Source organism: Acipenser ruthenus, chromosome 1 (genome assembly GCF_902713425.1).
Source record: "Acipenser ruthenus chromosome 1, fAciRut3.2 maternal haplotype, whole genome shotgun sequence".
Classification (NCBI taxonomy): Eukaryota; Metazoa; Chordata; class Actinopteri; order Acipenseriformes; family Acipenseridae; genus Acipenser; species Acipenser ruthenus.
The window spans coordinates 40,114,436-40,135,295 of NC_081189.1; the positions used below are offsets into that span (position 1 = coordinate 40,114,436).

The 20,860-nt window shown below is 36.5% G+C and overlaps 1 protein-coding gene across 1 annotated transcript; it reads right to left on the reverse strand.

The window, feature by feature from the left end:
- Positions 1 to 1,973: 1,973 nt before the first annotated feature.
- LOC117421410 (5'-AMP-activated protein kinase catalytic subunit alpha-1-like) lies at positions 1,974 to 17,529 on the reverse strand. Its single transcript, XM_059025153.1, has 9 exons — positions 17,355 to 17,529; positions 10,595 to 10,736; positions 9,885 to 9,978; positions 9,620 to 9,764; positions 8,859 to 8,946; positions 7,976 to 8,200; positions 7,160 to 7,655; positions 5,367 to 5,493; positions 1,974 to 5,012 (listed from the first exon to the last, which is right to left on the reverse strand). The coding sequence occupies exons 1-9, from the start codon at positions 17,449 to 17,451 to the stop codon at positions 4,768 to 4,770; spliced, it is 1,659 nt and encodes a 552-aa protein (XP_058881136.1). The 5' UTR covers positions 17,452 to 17,529; the 3' UTR covers positions 1,974 to 4,767.
- Positions 17,530 to 20,860: the final 3,331 nt, after the last annotated feature.

Genomic DNA, 20,860 nt, shown 5'->3' on the forward strand with positions numbered 1-20,860 from the left:
CTAAACTTAATAGAAGCTCATTCAAGAAAACATGTGACATACAAGCATTTAGTATTGACAATGACCAAAATACACCATTCCTGGTAGTTTAAAAAGCAATTTCAAATATTTAGTATTGGCACCTTTACATTAAAAGTTTGTGACAATGTAATAGAACTAATTTAAAAATAGATTAATTGATTGAAAACTATACACAGCACCTAAGCTGTACTATAGTCAGTAGCCAGAAAAAAAGAGGCAATTATTTTCAACATCTGTTGAAGAAGAACGTTTTGGCAACACAGCAGAGGATGGTCAAGACAAAGGAGTTTGAGAAAAGCACTCGTAGCAAACTAAACAACAAAGGTGCTTAAAGCAATCAGCTATCCAATGACCAAACACAAAGATAACAAAAGCATAAAGGATGAAAATTATATATATATATATATATATATATATATATATATATATATATATATATATATATATATATATACACACACACACTATATATTGGTGCTTTGCAAAGAGTTTTATTATTTATATAGTGGTATTACAAATGGCAGCATTTTTAATTTGTCATAGCTTCAGTATTTTTTTTTTTTTTTTTTTTAATAACCTTGCTTATAAAACAACTAAAGTGTAAAAGCACTATCATTTTATGTGTCAAATGGCAATAATCTTAAACGCTGAATAAATGGTTTCACGTAAAAATAATACTGAATGAAGAGGTATCTAAACCCCTCGTACTGTACGTTTGCATGCAATGTGCGCAGCTTTTTAGCATGAGAAAGCAATTTACCCACAGTTTTAAGTCTCAACATGTTTTGGCCATGCACCTCCTATAGCATGAGGAATGTGTGTTGCTATGTCAGTCTCCCAACAATGGAGAGAGGATTTTAAGTTTTTAAACTGCATGGAAAACAAGCCATTGGTAACTGTGTACAATGTATAAAGCACTCTGCTGTCTTAGTAAAGCTGGTTCTTGAGCCAAACGTTCCATCTTGTTTCACTACATTTTTAATAATTTAAAACTGTAATGCAAACTATTATTCAGTTTCACCATTTTTGGTGCATTGTTGTTGTCAGTTAGACCCTGTATATCAAAATACTTGTAAGAAAAAGAGTGCTCCCTCTTTATTTTGGAAAATGTAGGACTTTTACAATTTACAGTCTACTTGATCTAACAGTGAATTAATCAAATTAGTGAAATATGGTGTCCAAAAAAGTAAAAAACTCAATGAAGACTTCTCTAAACCCCTCCTACTGCATGCTTATTTTTTCTTATTTGGTCAAAGAGCATGCCAGGGATACTTCCAGCAGATATCAGTTGTTCATATAGAATTGCGTGGTATGGCCTTTAGTTATAGTAGAACGTTGTGAGAGGTTATGTCACAATAGAGATTTTCACTGCTGAAGTCTCGCGAACATAAGGTACGGCTTTCAGGCATGTTTGCATATATGCATATATATATATATATATATATATATATATATATATATATATATATGCATATATATATATATATATATGCATATATATATATATATGCATATATATATATATATATATATATATATATAATTGTGTGGCAAGACAATTTATCAACCCTTAAGCTGTGCCATAGTTTAGCTGCGCATTTCCTATTACATGAGGAAATTGCATGATATATGCATGCTAAGTCACATTCTCACAACATTGAGAGATAATTTGGAGTTTCTAAACTACATGGAAACCCTGGCAGTGTACACTGAAACTGCATACAATATACGTGTAAACCATGTGGATTGCTAGCGTGTATGGAAGTTTGTGTATACAGCATGACAGTTTTTGTGGCACAACTCCAAAATTATAGTAAAATGGAAAATGCATTTGCAGCTCCTTGTTACAAGAAGGTAAAAGGCACATCATTGCTGGTACTGATGGATAACTCTGCAAAATGCATTTTTGCAGTATTACTTGTATGATGTTAAATGACAAATACTCCAGCAGATGGTTGGTGCAATTTCTTTTTTATTATGCACATATGATTTTAAACACTCTAAAGTAAAAATTACATTGGTCAATTCTGTAGGGTCTCTTTACATTAAAACCCAATTGAAGTAATTTAACAATGTGTCAAATAATGATTACTTTGAGACTGGTCACCTATTTGTATCACTCCATCTATATTTCTGTCAAAAAAATATTTCTGCTTAAAAACTTTGAACACAAAAGATAATTAAAATAAAATAAAGATGAAGTGCCCAAAATAGTTAGTATAAGAGTACTGCTGAGGTTGTTCTTATAAAATTATTTAGGGAGCCAGTCCATTTTGACATAGGTTCAAGTTTTTTCACATCACAACATTTTATTGGGCGTCTGTGGATTGATGACCAAAGCCAAAATAACTCCATAAATGTTGGATGTTTTGCTATTGTCAACCACTACATATCTGATCGTATGCTCAGGAATACAACAGGTGAACTGCAGACTTAATTCATAATGTCACTTGCATGAATTAGAAGAAAGTTGGTATTTTACTAGCAACGTAAGGGCTGGTTTAGGATTTTGTTTCTCAAATCGAAAAGCGTACATGTAAGTTAACCACAGCAGCTCTCATAGCCTAAAATAGTTGAAAGAACTTCCTAGCAAGTAGTACATGTGCAGCTCTAAATACAACTCAATTTTACCAGTACAAAATGAAAGATATACAAAGGGCTTCAACTGTTAGAACTGTTTTTCTCCCAGAATGTTTAGCTCCAATTCAATTGAAATTATTCAATACACACACACACACACACACACACACACAAAGAAACCAAACAAAAATGTGGTTCTCATTTTAAAAGCAGAACTTGGGTAACTTTATTGGACAGGATCGAATTGTGTAACAACTAACTTGCTGAGCAAAAGTTTGAATAATTACTGGCATTCCTCACACAGTTCTTTATAGATCTCTTCAGTAACCACTATGGGGCTTGCAAAGGAAGGTGTTAAAGGCATAGTGAACCCAGGCAAAGTTCTGCGTCATTTATATCTAGCTGGATTTAGCTTGTCCTTGCCATGGAAAAATAAAGAAAAGTCTATATATATATATATATATATATATATATATATATATATATATATATATATATATATATATAATGGATCTGTCTGCTTTAAAAATCCAAACCCTTATGATAAAAACTCTTTAAAAATAAATCATGTAAATGGATAATCATATTCAAGCTTAATTTTAAACAAGGAGAAAAACAAGGCCAAAGCAAGAACAGGCAAAAAACCAGAAGGCTGAAATTCGATTTTGTCAACTGTCACTTACATAAAAATGATTCTTGACAATAAAATTCTTTTAGATTAAGACTTTCAGCAGGGTTGGTCAAAATTGGTTTAAACACAGCCCTGCTTAGGCACCACTGATTTAGCTGGGCTTTAAATGTTTTAACAAAACTAAATCTAGAAGACTGGACATTTACAGACAAGCATATTTCTCTGTGCTGCTAATAATTTACATAAAAAGCATGATGAGTGATTGTGGCAATGTGCCCCGTCCCTGTGTGCATTTGTGTGTATGCGTGCGTGTGTAAATGTTGGTGTATAGATTGGTACACGGGATATAAACAGGTCTGTGTTTCACGTGTATTTAAAAAGTGTAGATTTGTATTTAAACACGGTGAGTACCAAACACTTATAATTATTCTTATCACTTATTTTAACTCCTTTCTCTCTCACCCGTTCTCCTCTTCCGAACACCCAACCCTGAGTGCAAGAAATGTGCGTCTATATATACTATTGTGCTGGGATTCAATTACTAATTAATTATTCACTTGAATCCCAGCACGTGAATTAATTCTGTGCAACCCCGTGCTCACATATTACATTTAACCAGCACGTGAAGTGATTTGTGCTCTCCTCGTGCCTAAATACAAATCTACACTTTTTAAATACACGTGAAACACAGACCTGTTTATATCCCGTGTACCAATCTATACACCAACATTTACACACGCACGCATACACACAAATGCACACAGGGACGGGGCACATTGCCACAGTGATATTATTATATAACAATTTGGAATGGAAGTTCTCTTAACTATGTATTTAGCCAACAAAATTATCATTTTCTTTCCTTAAAACGAAAACATCTTTATCAAAAATAGTTGTGTAGGATTAAAATTAAAAAAGAAAAAAGAATCCAACATTATTTGGTTGTAACGATTTTTTCAAACACAATTCAGTACAAGGATAAAATGTTATATCCAGCTATATAAATTATAAAATGCAAAAAAAACATGTCCAATATACACTATATAATCCATATTTTCAAAAGCATCTTGGATCCCCATTTAAAGCTTTGATACATGTATTCAGATTCCAACTATGTATGCATTATATATAAAAACTACAGGGAAATATGTTGTACACAAAGACATTTCTGCAGTGTTGCAAAATCAAACTGACACTTTCAATGCTGTCTGGACAGTGTTCATTTTGCAGCACTGTCATCCAATACATCACCTTGTTGCCAATATAAGGTAGAAAGGCAAGCTTCTTTGGGGGGTTTAACACTTCAATTCTTAAGCAAGAAATAGGTATATGAATTTAAAATATCTATATTACTATAAAGTGGCTTAGCATTTATTGTTAAATAACCTTCCCACCCCAAGCTAGACCCAGCTTTACTGGGGCCAACTGCTTCAGTGCCACAAAACAACAACTACATCCACATCGGAAGCATTAAGCCATGAATCTGTTGCATGCTTATTGCTGTAAAGACACTCATAGGCTAATGCCAAAAAAAGTTATCGTGCAAGTATTTTAATAAGATTAGCACACATTTCAAAGAACTCTATTGTGTGACTCCCTGGTCTTGGAGCAGTGTCGCCGGTTGAGGAGTCAACTGACGATGTCAAAGAGGATGTTAAAGACCCATCTTCACCTTTCACCGGGGCGTCACCGGCTCCATTCTTCAGTGTCATCTGATTGTTCCCAATTGATCCTGACCGATGAGGGGTAGCTGTTCCAGATTTAGCCTCGGAGATGTCATCTAATTAAGAAAAAGAGAGAAACAGCTTTCCATGAAAGACACAATACAAGTGTAGAGAATCACACAAAACAGGAACTACTCCTTTAGAACATGGTACTCATTTGTGCAAGAGCTTGTTTTGTTTTAGTATCAAAGTTGTGACCAACTTTACAGACGACTGCTGTTCTGAAGGACCCCCTTGTAAACAAGATAAGGCTTCCCAAGGGTTAGTTCTTCCTCAGCAGAAGTTTAAATACATTCATAAAATAGCAGATATTCTTTATCTAAATTACCATTTTTATAACTATTTAATGCAACATATATTCTCTTATTCTCTCCTCCCTCAAAAGATTTCATTATTTTTTCCATATTTACCATCAATGCTCCGGAAGTCTAGGAGGTAGGTCCTGCTGTCAACTTGGTAGAGCTGCAGACTCATTTTAGTGTACATTCCTGTCACTGGGTTCTTTCTCCGGACACGCAAATAATATGGGTTTGCAACCTATTGAACCAGAAGATACGCATTAAAAAAAAATAAGATACTGATTTGTATTGTTTTTTCCTTTGATATATACATATTTATGTTATATATCTTTTCCGATTCCGACTGTCTCCATTAGTGTAGATGACCAATTATCTGGTACCAATCTTTTTGAGCTGCAGGACAGAAGGACTGTTGTCACCAACACCCTGTTTGCACTGGCCCTATAAAAGGGTGTTTCCACTGCTGGCCACATCAGCCCTGGCCGGCCACGGCTGCTTTTTCTGGCCTGGTTTGCTATATCATACCCCATGTGGCCAGACTTGGCCACAAAGGAACAACATCAATCACGTAGCAGGGAGGCGTGTGTGGGATAAGAAGTGGACAGGGGAAGAGAGCGACACATCAAGCTTTTTTTTTTTCATTAATACAATGGCTGTCGAGAAGAGTTTGGCCAAAAAAGAAGTTGTGATGGCACGTGAGAGAACAAAGAAATGTACATTCTTTCAACAATGACTGACTAAAATCCACTAAACAGTTAATGGGCACTGTGCAGAATATACACGTTCTTTCAATTGCCGCATCCATTGCTCGGGCAGTTTTTTTTTCTGAACGTACTACTGCTACGTTGTACACTGTACAATACTATCCCATAATCCCCCCATTGATCTTTTGACACGACAAGAACTTCAGAGGCTGTCCACGTTTGGAAAAAGCATTGCCCACAGTGGAAATGACATTAGTTATTGAAAATATATTATGCCTGTTATTATAAAGAAGCTTCCTGAGGCAGAAGTAAGACTGCATACATTAATATACAGTCTGCACCGCCTGACCAGGATACTAATCGGGATTTCTGTTTAAATGGAATACAACAATGGGAGACTGTTCCTATCAATGCTATTTATGTCATTTAATTGGGACGTTACTTCATTTAATTGGAATACAGTATTTTCAAATGATGAACTGAGATCGTTTTTCAGAGCAAGACAGGTTGGCGTAGCACAGTGCAGTGAGTACATGATTACGCTGTGACTTGTGTAAACCACATTGAAATTTGAAGGAGTCTCCTGTGGTTTCTCAGGCTGCTGTTGCAAAGAAAGCTGGCGTGTCAACATCGCAGGTGCCTCGCCTTGTGATAAGATGCGATTTCATTCTTTTTCATTTCATGTAGAAATAAAAAAAAGACATTCATTTTGTTTAGGAATAACAAAACAATCGACTTATTTTAAATTATGTATTTAATATGTAATCATAATGTGATGTAATTTAATTATTTTTTCTTTTCATTTAGAAACAAAAACTAAGTGTGACTAAGGTCGGCTCAAAAGCTTCTCGTTTAATGGGGACAACCGCTTATTCGGGATATTTTTACTTCTCCCGAGGCGTCCTGATAAAGCTTGCTGACTGTACTGTGAAATATGCGTACATTTAGAATTTTAAATTAACAGCTTTATGATGAGAACAGTATGACATATCACAGCATGGTTAATGTGACAAAGGAGACAATGTAACAAGTCTTCCCAAAACAATGTTCACCTTAACCAACAATTTAAAAAAAAAAAAAAAAAAAGTAGTAACAAAGCTGCCGCTCAAGACCACCACACCACTAAAACTACTTTTTAAAGTAGTTTAAAGTTTTACATTTTAAACATAAAATGAGGGAATCAAACAAATCTCAACTCACCTTCCACTCATAATCCAGCTGTTTCATTGCTCTGCAAACTTCAGCCATGATGTCATTAGGTCGGCTTTGACTTCTGATCCCAAGATGCCATTTGGCTCTCCGCACTCCTTGGTGCTTGGACTTCTGTGGGTTTAGTTCATCCAGCGTGTGGCGAGGCCTTGGGGTCATTTCAGCTACCACAAATGGCACTCGCTCTGGGTGTGGCTTAGAGGCCGCCAATTGGTGCTCATCCACGAAGGACTCTGGTGGGCTGCTGGCCAGGTAGAAGTCCTTGGCTTCATTCATGATCCTCCGATTGTCAATGATTAGGTGATAGGCCACAGCCAGAGGGTCATGGTGATTCTGGCTGTACAGGAGGCTAAGCACCTCCTCCTCAGTGCACTCACACTTCTCGCAGACTTCCTTGAGGGCTTCATCATCGATCATGGTGTTGCTGTAGGCTGCATCCTCAGGAAACAAGTATTTAGGAAGCTCCTGTTTGAACCACTCATCCTCTCTGCAAGAAAAGTTTTGTTTTTTGCTTTTTAAATATAACCAGCAGCATATATAATTTTATTACCCAAAACAGTAACAGTATAGAACTAACTGGATGTTTGCTTAGAGAGCAGAAACCCAATCTAAACAAAATTAAAATGGCAAAATTATTTTCGGTACAGTGACAAGGTTTTTTTTTTTTTAATACAAAAAAAATGTACGGGAATTTACTTGGATTCCAAACAGGCAGTCAGCCCTGAAATCAACCTCAGCTGGAGATCAAACTAAATCACCCAACCATGCATAACCACCACAATAGACGTTGATTTGACTTGACCCTACCGGATTTCCTTTATGGTAGCTCTCTTCATGGGGTCCACTTGCAGCATGTGCTTCAAAAGGCCTGTAACAGAGGGGTTCAGGTACTGTGGGGTGTAAAAGGTGCCATCACAGATCTTCTTGAACAAGGTTGGCACATGGTCATCATCGAATGGGAGAGTCCCGCACAGCAAGGCATACAAGATCACCCCGCTGCTCCAGATATCCACCTCTGGACCAGCATACAACCTGAAAGAAAAATGTAATTAAAACACTTACAGCTCCCCATCAATTATAAATGAGAGTTTTTGAGAACAAAAGCAAAGCATCTCTGGCAGCTTACTCCAAGGGGTATGTCATATCATATTGATACAACTGTGTACCAACTATAAAGACCCTATGTTTTGTGAGATAGTAACAGCAGGAGGTTCAGAGTAGTATGCAGCACTTTAGCAGGACCTCTCGGGAGCTGTATAAATATCCTCAATAAGCGGATGTCCCAATTAAACGAGAGGCATTTGAGAGGACCTTACCTCACAATTACATTCATAATTTATGACAATTACCCCAAAGAAGTTGGATTTTAAATCCTACCATCTCCGATTTACACCAAACTTGGTTTCAGGCAAACAAGCGGAAATTTACATTTTGACACTGATTAGGTTAAGGGGTCAAAAGTTTGCGATTTCCAATACACCCTACACCCACACTACTTACTAAAAAGGGCCTAGGACTAACCATCAAACCTTGGGTGATCAAGCTTTTAGTTATTATGCAGTAAGGCACTGAATCAAAATATATCCTTCAAAATGTCCAACACATTTTAAAGTTAGTCAGGATATTGACAGGGGTCTGTTTTAAACCATTAAGTAAAAAATAGTCCAGTCAAGAAGAAAAGCCTCCATACCTTCCTGAAATAACTTCTGGAGCAGCATAGTTTGGAGAACCACAACTGGTTCTTAGAAACTCCCCATCTGACATCATGTTTGAAAGACCTGATGAGAAAAATGGGGATCAGATGGAAAAAATGTAATTAAGACCACTAGTTAGCTACATTATTATTATTATTATTATTATTATTATTATTTATTTCTTAGCAGACGCCCTTATCCAGGGCGACTTACAATCGTAAGCAAATACATTTCAAGTGTTACAATACATAGACCAATGACTGCAGAATTATTCATTAAATTGGAAGAACTGATCACAGTGTGAAAAGTTAGGCATTACAATACAAAAACATGTTACCCGTTTAGCTTGTTCATTCATCTTCTTAAATATCCAACAGGAGTTTAACAATACTGATTATACAAGTACCATATACAATGTATTTTAACTAGGTAGGTCAGTTGAAAACAAACTTTTAGTGACAGCCAATAGAGTCTGAACATTGATTTTATCCTATAATTTACATCCATACTCCCAAGCTGTAGTGGGTAACAGACATCAATATCACTTATTGATCATGTTGCACTGTGTCCCAGAGGGTCTCAAATCAGAGGGTCTTAAACACAATTAAAATTTCTTTCCCGTAGCTTTCTTTAGAGTACGAGACCCATCTTTTGTATCAGTTAAATATATTTTGCATTATGTTTACCAATATTTCATCATGTATTCAATTCCAGATTTAGTGCAATCTTAATTCGAAAGCCCTGTAAAACCCCTTACCAAAATCTGCAATTTTTGCATTCATCTGTGCATCGAGCAGCACGTTCTCTGGTTTGAGATCTCTGTGCACCACCATGTGTCTGTGGCAGTAATCCACAGCCGAGATGATCTGCTGGAAGAGACGCCTACTCTCCTTTTCATCCAGCTGCCAGCAGAAAACAAAGCAACTAATCATGTAACAAATCACATTCTAAATGCATTTACAATTTATTTTAAACACTTGTATGAAGTTAGATTATCTAAAAAATATATATATTTTGCTCACCTTTCCATTTTTGCATATGTAGTCAAAGAGCTCTCCACCAGAAACATATTCCATTACCATGAAAATATCTGTTGGTGTGCTGATCACTTGATACCTAGAACATAAAAAAACATTGGTAGCTGCATTAAAACCTGACACAGTGCACCTAACTTAGTTTATTTCAAGCCTTGAGTAAGATCCACAACCAAAACCACTCACATCCCATTTTGTTGTCTGAACAATTATTATATTATTTATGCAATGCTCTCAATTCCAAAGCCAAACTGTTATTTTCAATGCCTATATAAAGATGACCTTTAAAATATAGGGAGCTGATCTTAGGCACCACTACTAAAGAACTGTGTGGGAAGTATATCAGAACATACAGGTTTTCCAATGCCAGTTTAATAAAATCACTGTTGTGAATGACTAGGCAGGCAACAACACCCTGCTGTGTACTCTGCGTCAAACAAAAATGCTGCTTAGGATAAAACAGCGGCTTTGATATTCCATGTATTGTGCACCAAGCAGTTTCTTTGAAAGAAAACACTGACAGTGTAAAAAAATAAAAACATGGTAAATAGAACGTTGCATCACTGAGCTTATAACGATGGTATTGATCCAATACCATAAAGAGCTGGATAAACAGTAATGCTTTTGTACAATGCTCAATGTCAACCAATGTTACTTGTTTAATGACCATTCACAGTTAAATACAAGTCAGGACTCACAGTTTAATTATATGTGGATGCCTAAAAAGCTTGAGGTTCTGAATCTCTCTGCGAATTTTTCCAACTACATCGAGGCTGCGGATTTTCTGTCGGTTCAGGATCTTCACAGCAACTTGGTGCTTTGTCAACTCGTGTCTTCCAACTGAAAGAGAAAAACAGTTTGGTAATCCAATAAAACAACGGATTGGACATAAGGTTTAAGATACAACTTTACAATGCTTTGCAGTACTGTATGTACTTACTACTGTTTAATAGTTGGATGTAAAGTACCTTTCCCAGTGGATTTCTATAAACCACTACACCATCTGGTTTAAAATGTAACAACTTAAATTGAATTAGGCACCTTATTTGTACTTCATTACAGTATGTCTTAGCACTATTATTCGACCAAAGAGAATTTGACCTTGAATTTGTAATAAGTGGTCTATTACAGAACCATTGAATTATTGTACAATTTTAAAGTTTAGTTGCTGGCAGGGATTCACATTGTAGATCTCACAAGGGTCTTAGCACCTAGGCAATTAACCCTCATAAGGACTTGTCAGAAAACAGACTTTCCTGGTAACTTGGGGTTCAACCGGACCCCAATTAATAAAACAACAAACAAAAATCAAGTCACTAGATCCACATAATAATTGATACTAAAGCACAGTGGAGTCCGAATAGACCCCAGGTTACCTTCTGAGGGTTAAGCACAACTGTGTGTATCACCTGTTCCTAGAATGTCACGACAGTGTAGGTAATAACTTACTGGTTATAAAACAAATTAAATATTGTGGCCCGATTGAATGCACATTAACAAAGGCAGGTATCGCCCCATATTACTTTTATATTTCTTCACCATTCTTGTGAAGGATCTAAAGGCAACTTGACCCTTTCCAATTACTGGAAAAAATAGCAGAAACCTTGTTCCAGTATAGGAGAGTTTGCTGGACCATTACATGATGAAACTAATACTCTGGGTAAGGTATAATAAATGACACGGTACATCACATATACGTACTGGGCTGCAGCAACAACATTACTCTTTTTTTTTTTTTCTCACCAGGATCCTACAATGATGTGAGAATGCCCTGTTCTGCAACATTTTATACTGCAGATTTCAGCAAAATCCTCCCAATAGAACTTGATAGGCTACAAACATACTGTAAAGGTATTTTAAGACTTTTCTTAAAGCATTTTAAGAAAACTGATTGACTGCAAAACAGACCTGGGGTAAATTATAATTGTAATTGGGTAATTTGTAATTAATTGCAATTACAATGTAATTGTAATTTAATTTTGTCATACCTGTGTAATTGTATTTGTGATCAATTGCAGTTCCATTACACACCTTTCCAAGCTTAATCATTCACAGTTTTATGTTGTGTTTTACATTGCGTGAACATTCTTCTCATATTTGCAAGCACTTTTAGTGACCCCATTTGTTTGAAAAAATGTTATATAGTGTGTTTCTGTAGTTGTACCTGTGATTACAGCTGGTAGAATAAACAGAGTAAATAGTGTTAATGGGTGTAACTATTTGTGTTACTTCTTAGTGTAACTTAGTGTAACTGTAAATACAATTACTGCAGCACAATTGTAACTAATATAACAAAATAGCATTGTAATTGCAATATCAGCAAACAATTACTATGTAATTGTAATTATAATTGACCCCAGTTCTGCTCCAAAACATTACAAATAAAGACCATTTTATGTCTGGAAAACATAATAATAATAATAATAATAATAATAATAATAATAATAATAATAATATCTGCCCCAAAAGTGGAACAAGATGACCCCATCAAAACCAGTTACTGATAAAGTGAATATAAATAAAAATCAATAAATAAATAAAAGGAGGGGATAATAAAAATGTTATTTTGAGATGCAAGACTGTTACACTGTAGGGTTACAAAGCCTACTGCTTCACATTATCTCTCATCAGAGGCCAGAGTAAACCACCCCTAATAGAATTCTGTTTTTGTTATAATTATTACTTAGTATTTACTATTTACTCACATCCAACACCAGCTACACAAGTTTGTATAGATAAAAACAATCTACCTACAGTAGTCTCCGGCTAAGAAACACCCCTCGGGAAGCAAGGCAAGTGTTCTCTTAGCCGAAGTGTTCTTTAAGACGGAGTTCACCACCACACAATATGACTATCTATCTATATATCTATATTACTTGTCATGACGCACATGCATCAACATATGAAATGAGTAAGTATGAGAAAAGCAATATGTATGTTAATAAACTATTATAATAAAGTAACAGACAAACTAATGTTAATAAACTAACTGTCAAACTACATTAACACAGCAACACTACACACATTAAATGCAGCAACAGCTCTAGATTTATCATGAATACCTGTACAGGAGCAATATTCAGGACATGCACTAATTATTTAACAGAATGGTGAAGCAACTCACCAGTATGGATAACACCAAACTTCTCGGCGACTTGTGTCTGATTCAGGTTTTTTTTAGGAGCTTGAACAATTTCCAACTTTGTAACAAGAGAAACAGCGGCGCATTGGAAATCAGAATACAAAATGAGGCAATACTAGGACAGTGGTTCTGGAAAGATTTAATAAACCAATCAGTGTGCCTCAAGACATTCTCGTGATGACAAGTCACATTTGAAAAGACTGAATAAACCATTTAAATTTAAGTCTGATGATGATGAGTTACCAGGCTACAAAACACAGTTGTGAACCAATCGCTATCGGTGCCAAAAAGGTGTTCTTTAACACTAGAACTGCCATGCGGGTCAATTTGGCCCATTTTGGATTTAAAATGTTAATTATTCTTCTGTTGTAAATCGTATGTGTGTCCATTTTTTACTTTTCCTAAACATATTAATTAAATATCCAGAAGGCGTTTGATAGCCAGAATCGTAAAAATTATAAAAAGTATAAACAGTTCTACCTAGAACTGCCATGTGGGTCAATGTGACCCACGCATTACAATACTTTTTTTTTTTTTTTACTATAACGTAAGATATTCTATTTTTTTGGTAAATGCAGCAAACAAGACACGCCCCCTCCTCCTAGCACACTTTTTTTTTCATTTCAAGCCTTTCTTTGTTTGTAGACTGATTATGAGACAGAGATTGCTATGATTGTAGATTTGTCAAGATGCCAACTCAGTGAAAGCCTAGTTGCTATTTTTTCACTATACCTGGAGACAACAATCCTTTGTTTTGTTCCACAAATGCAACTGGGAATATATCAGAAGGAAATATTTAATCTTAAAAAGTAGTCATTTTGATTGGAACAACTTATGTGCCTAATGTGAAACATATGTTATATATTCTTTTTTTTATATTACTATTAGAAAAAAAACAATTTTGGTTTTACAGGTTAGTATGTACCAGTTTACACGTGTTTACACAATAGTGTTCAATGGAACTGCGTCTGTGTTTACAACACAGCTCCTGGATGCAGACACAGTCAGCTGGCAGACGTATACGCTCCTCCATAGAGTACAATGCAGCCATCAAACCGGAAGTAGTGTTATATTTTCTTGTAGTATTAGAAACAATGATTTCGGTTTTAATTTCGGGTTCTATAATATTGTGTGTACATGTACATACCCGTTTCTTTTTAAATGTATATTTTATTATATTTGTTCACTGTTTGTAGTCATGCTGAATATGCGCTCATTTTAAAAATAAAGCCTTGATGTTTAATTTTCCATTTAAATATAGTGTTTCTGCGATGCAAATGCTAGATATAACCCACGTGACAGTTCTAGGTAGTTCGAAAATCCGGCGGTTCTAGTGTTAAGTGAATTTCCTGTTCCTTTAGGCGGAGCATTTACAATGAAAAAAACCACAAGGGTGTTCTTTTAGGAGGTGTTCCTACACACAGAGACTACTGTAGTAGTACTGATATGCAAGAAGTTGTGAACAGTGATCTTCCTTTACTTTGTTATTTTCAGTATTTCAACAATGGAGGTTATAGTTTTCTCTCTAGGTTGAAATAGAAGGGCTATCGAGACTCTTTTCTGTGCCAACCTCAAGTCACGTCTACCTAGAATCTGTTATTGTCACTGGTCTAACAAAAAAATGCCCTTGTACAGTGTAGCTGAATGTGTGTAACCAACCAAGACCCTACCCTGCCCACTACTAAATTCTTTTTTGAGCACACATTGTTTTGAATTTCTGTGAAACACAAATGACCTTCCAGTTACCTTTGTTGTACCATAACTGCAGGAAGAAACTGGTTCTGACAGTCTACAGAGTATAGTGGCTAGTGACTTGGTTTTATTTTTTTAATTCAGTATCTTTATGATGGAAATTATTGTCATAGCTATGCTAAATTCTAATATTGGCACGCTTCTTTTAGTATTACCATTATTCTATCTAGTTCAGTGGTCCTCGAAGTGGTGCCCGCGAAGCCAGACCATCCTGCCCGTGGCAGCTGTTCTTAAATTATGGGTCATGAACACATTTCTGGCTGGTCGTTGTGTGGGAAAATAAATAAAGCTTTAAACACGTTTTCCAACAAAAGCGTCACAGCAATCTGTTGACAGTGCTGCTCGCTTATGCTGTGCTTGTACGTATTTGACATATATATATTTTTTTGCGATACTATCAACCAATTGAATATCTGCATTTTCTCTGCGGTAGCCTAATCATAAGTTAGCTGGGTGGGACATAAACTGTGCCCGTTTCAGTTGCAGGTACTGACATTAAGTTTAACCAATAGGAGAATTGTTATGCAGCTGTCCAATCATAAGCAAGAAGAGCCTGTTCACGGTATTCTGCATGAAAATTGAAGGTGAGTGAGTAGCCAATGGGAAAGTGAAGGATCTAACAGCAGTCCAATCAATCGCAAGCAGAGGCGGGGTGTTAATATGCCGGGTAAGCACTAAATTTTACCAACTGTTATTGAGAAAAATAATACATTTCAGTATTTAGAATTTAAGGCACTGTTATTATCTTAAATTACTGCCTGAGACTTGGCCTTATCAGAGTGAGCCAAGAATAATACCCACTCAAATTCATTATATATATATATATATATATATATATATATATATATATATGATCAATTTATGCCCGTGCCCAAATTACTTTGAGGATCTAGTTGGTGGGCCGGATATGGCCTACATTTTTGGTTTTTATATTATATATATATATATATATATATATATATATATATATATATATATATATATATATATATAATTGTTATTGTTAGTAGATTGCTTTTTATGCATGCAAAAGGGAACACTTATAACTAAATAAAATAGCTTAGCTGTTTGTGACCCATACATTACAGCAATTTATGTACTCAATACAGTGTACAGCACTATTTTTTAGCCCTGGCATTAGATTGCCCACTGGTAAGCTGTGTTCAATGGCAAGGGTAGCCTAGGAAACTTTAGAATTAAATGATTCAGAGGAAAGCAATCAAATATGTCAGCTGACTGGCGGCAAATGCTAGGCACTGGCAGTAGACAACTGGAGCATGCAAAATGACCAAGCACTGTTTAATAAAGTGCCTGTCCACATCAGACAGTTGAGGAATGACATACAAGAGGAAACTAATCCAAAGTCAATAAATCACTATTCTTAAACATTTATGAAATGCTAGGCTAAACTAATATTGGTTTGGATATATTTTGAAGTAGTATTTCACATGAGTAAGTTTAAATGACATTCAAACTAATACACATATTTTGTATCCCCCCACCCCCATCCCCCAGTTGTCTGGCTGGGATACAGAAATCTAAATGTTGCCAATGCAATGGATGGCTTGGTCATTTGCCATAGAAGACAATGAAGCATAATGCTACTGTAAAGTGATATATCAAAATGTAGTTATTTTAAATCATGAAGACAAAGTATCAGAAAAAATACTTAAAACTTGAATCATCCCACAATAGTTACGGCAGCGCCCATCGTAACTTACATGTACTGCAATTAAAATGGCCACAAAAGAATGTTTCTTTTTAGGATGGCGGTCGAAACTATACCACACCTTTTATCCAATATCTGGAAAAATCTAAACTTTACTAATCTCGTTATTTATCAGAACTGACAATTTCACCAAACACAACAAAAGTGACGGGGATCGTACCTTTTGCGTATAATAATTATTCTTCAGCATTGCTGTTTAGCCACAAAACTTCCTGTTGTCACAGCCCACGACAAATACATAGCAGCACTACACACAGTCACTTGCACAATCCGCCCAAATACACCTTGCAAACGCCTTAACATTTCTAAATGGCCACACCAAATATTAAATTACTGCTAAACACCTAAAGACTGCCAATACATATTGATTAAAAAGTGTTCCATGTTTCAAATCATGCTTGCAATTTAGTAAATCTTTACAGTAGCAGAACGTATTATTAACGATCATTTTTGATAACTGGCTTCATATTTCCCCTAGTATCTAAAACAAAGGTAATCGTTGCAACACACACGTCTGAACAATATATCTTGAGCGAATATAATGATTTTGCACAATTCTTCCTGGTTTATGCAATACTGATAGTAACGGAGTTTAAAGTCCAGTCTAGAGTAGCAATTGCAAAACCAAATTAGACTGCAACCATTCAAGTCCAAAGGTCTTGCCATAATATACGAAAACAAATCGAGTACACGTTTAACATGCACAGATAATTTAGTTTTAATAAGCACTGTGCCAACAACGTAATGTTTGTGCACTCAGCAAAGGAGTACTGTTACCACAGCGATGCAAACACTCCTAGCTCTCACGCCAACATTGTACCTCATCTACCTTTACCTTTAACTTTTCCGAAAGTGCCGACCCCAAGGGTGTCCCCGAGTATGTAGTGTCCAATCTTTACCCTGCCTTCATGTTTCTGTTTATCCGTCGCCATCTTCCCGCAGCAGCACTACCTGCAGCTACAGCGAGCGGAAGTGACGTTAACATAAACAGGAAACAGGAATTGTAGACAGCCGGAAGCTATGTGAGAATAAGTACCGTATTTGAATGAACGAATATACATCAGTAGTTCATAGTAACTTCCTATAAAACAAAAGATTCCATTAATTTTTAGCTTATTTTTTATTATTATTTTTACAATTCGTCCCCATTTCACTGTGATCGACTCACAGTTGAGAAAATTCCTAAGGGTGGTCTACTTTTGGGGTGCCCTATCGTTACCTGAAAATGATACCGTATTAACAGTGCTCATCGTGACAAACAGCATGTTGAGTATTATATTAATATGGCAAATTGCTTGTTAAATAAAACGTTCAAGTCTGTATTGTGCTGGGCACAATTTACTTTTCTCTATGTGGAACCAAGCTGTGCAATGTATACTACTAGGGATTCAGAGGTTAACTTAATACTGTACTTCACTTTAATGTTTCAGAAACTGTGAACTTCGTTGGACAACATCACTACACTGGTAATAACAATGTACCACCCCATACATAAAATAAGACCTCTTCATGGGGTGTAGAGGGGCCGGAAGGGACCAGGGCATCCTTCCAGTAAGTTCATTTCTTCTTTGGTGGAGTGGCCTTGGTCACTGATATATTACCTAAAGACAACGTTTTATGTTTATGTTTATATTTGTATTTTATTAATATGGACACTTTTCATGAATCCCAAACGCAACTCAAATTCGGCAAGGGTGCACTACTATCAGTGTCAGACAGCTCAGTGCATACGCCTCAGTCACACAAACGGGCCGGCCACTGAAATGGCACTGAAATGGCCAAAGGTGGTGAAAAAGGACTTTAAACCAGCTTTTTTTTAAAACCAATAGGCTATGAAGAATTATTTAACCCCGCAATTACTGTATCACAGCTGATTGTGTTGTAAAAAAAAAAGGGTGGGTCTGGAGGCGGGACTGTGTTATTGTGTTTGCATTCTGCAGAGATATGTACAGGACTTGGTTGCAGGACCCCGCAGGTGTGCTGTTTATGCGCAAGCGAACATGTTTCCCTGTTTGCAGTCCTATTCCCCACTCTGACTATACAAACAACTCTGCATCAGCACTGATGAGGTGTGGATAACAACAGTACAAGAGCCCTGCATCCTGGGGCTGGACTTTCTCAGACGAACCAGTAGCCAGCTGCAACCCCAGAAGGAGCCAACACTCCAGGGGAGGCCTTGTGAGGATTGTGAACCCACTTCTCAGAGCGACACTGCGAGATGCCTGCAGAAGGGCCCCCCGGGGCGACCCCGCAGAGGTCGGTGAGCTGCACTACCACCCATCACCAGTCCACGGTCAGCCTGACCCGGACCAGCGACCCACCAGCCCGCCTGCCCAGCAACGACACAGCATCCTGCTGACCAACATTTAAAAAAATAACAGTGTATCTATTTTATTAAACAGAACCAAACTTAATTTACAGTGCCTATAGAAAGTCTACACCCCCTTGAACTTTTTTCACATTTTGTTGTGTCACTGCCTCAGTCATGCATTTAAATGAGGATTTTTTTTCCACTTATCTACACACCTTACTCCACACTATTAAGGGGGAAAAAGTTTTTATTGAGAAACGCTTTGCATTTAGGCCAAAAAGTTTCATTTTAGTTTCATAAGACCACGCAACTTTTTGCCACATGGCTATAGAATCTCCTGAGTGTTTTTTTGCATACTTCAAACGGGATTCAAGGTGGGCTTTTTTGAGTAATGGCTTCCTTTTTGCCACCCTAACATACAGGCCAGGTTTGTGGAGTGCTTGGGATATTATTGTCACATGCACACTTTGACCAGTCTTGGCCATAAAAGCCTGTAGCTCTTGCAAAGTTGCCATTGGCTTCTTGGTAGCCTCTCTGATCAGTCTCCTTCTTGCTCGGTCATCCAGTTTGGAGGGACAGCCTGATCTAGGCAGGGTCTTGGTGGTGCCATACACCTTCCACTTTTTAATAATTGTCTTGCCCATGCTCCAAGGGATATTCAAGGCCTTTGATATTGTTTTATACCCATCTCCTGATCTGTGCCTTTCAACAACTTTGTCCCGGAGTTCTTTTTAAACCGCCTTGGTGCTCGTGGTTGAGTCTTTGCTTTGAAATTGCTTTGAAGTTGTATTCCCGAGACACACAGAGACTATTAAACCATTTTATTTATCCTGTGTTCGTTATTGTTTATTGCATTTATTTTTTATTGAACTGCTCGTTCCTGTAAAATAAACCGCGCATTTGAAACCAGAATACTTGCCTGGATTGCTTCCTTTACCTCCACGTTACAATATGAATTTTAAATTGTGTTGCAACATAATGAATACCAGTTTTAATTTTCAATTCAACATCAAGAATTACAAACATACCGACAGTCAGTTGTGCAGTTTTTTGCAATAAGCATTGTAACCAGGTAGGATACATTCATCTCCTTCTCTGAGACAGTGACTGTTTTTTTTAAGAACGTCTTGCTGTTTAGCTAATTGATCAGCTTTCTTCTGGAAAAACTTGTGTCGTTTCCCAATGCAATCTTGATGCCGTATCTCAAGATGCCGATGGCGTAAGGCTTTCGTGAGCCAGTATTTCACAACAAATGACACATGAGGACACGGATCATCCTCGTCACAAAGGTAAGAAAAACCAGTTAATATAAGATGGCAATAGCTAGTTTTTTTTTGTTTCTTTGAGCTGCAAGGAAGATTAGACATGTTTTCGTTTTGCATCCATTTTAACCCATTTCAAAATCAGACGTAACCGCACATAAAATGCCACCTTATGCTTTATTTAAAGATGACTGGCGATAAAACAATACATTGTTTACATAATTACTGCTAATGATTTGTATGCAAATTATATTTATTTTGAATATAATCATATAGTGAAACAAAATCTTAACAGTGTGCACTGAACGGCGTATATTTTAGATTGTCTGGCTAACCCCACTTTGGGAAACGTTGAGCTAGACAGAATGGGCTCAGATTTCACCAAGATGTAACATACCGGTTAAGAATTATCAAACGTCTGAAAGCCATAAAAGCAAAAGGGACACAAGAAATAGTAAAGCTGTGGTGCCAATACCTTTGGCATAATTGAATAATTTAAATGAAATGTGTGTGTTCATTTTTTGATAATTTGTTAAATTACTATTTGTGTACTTTGCTTTTTGTTTAATTAAAAAGTAGTTAAAGTTTACTAAATGCTTGTCCTTAATCTGCTACCTTAAATTATGGTATAAACTAACTTTTGTCTGTGACTTAAATCCCAGACAAGGCTTTAAAGCAAATAGATTAATTTAGGAGTGTAGACAACAGCTGTCCTTAGAATAATACAGTAAAGGAATTTTCATGTCCCTATTTCCATCTTAACCAGTC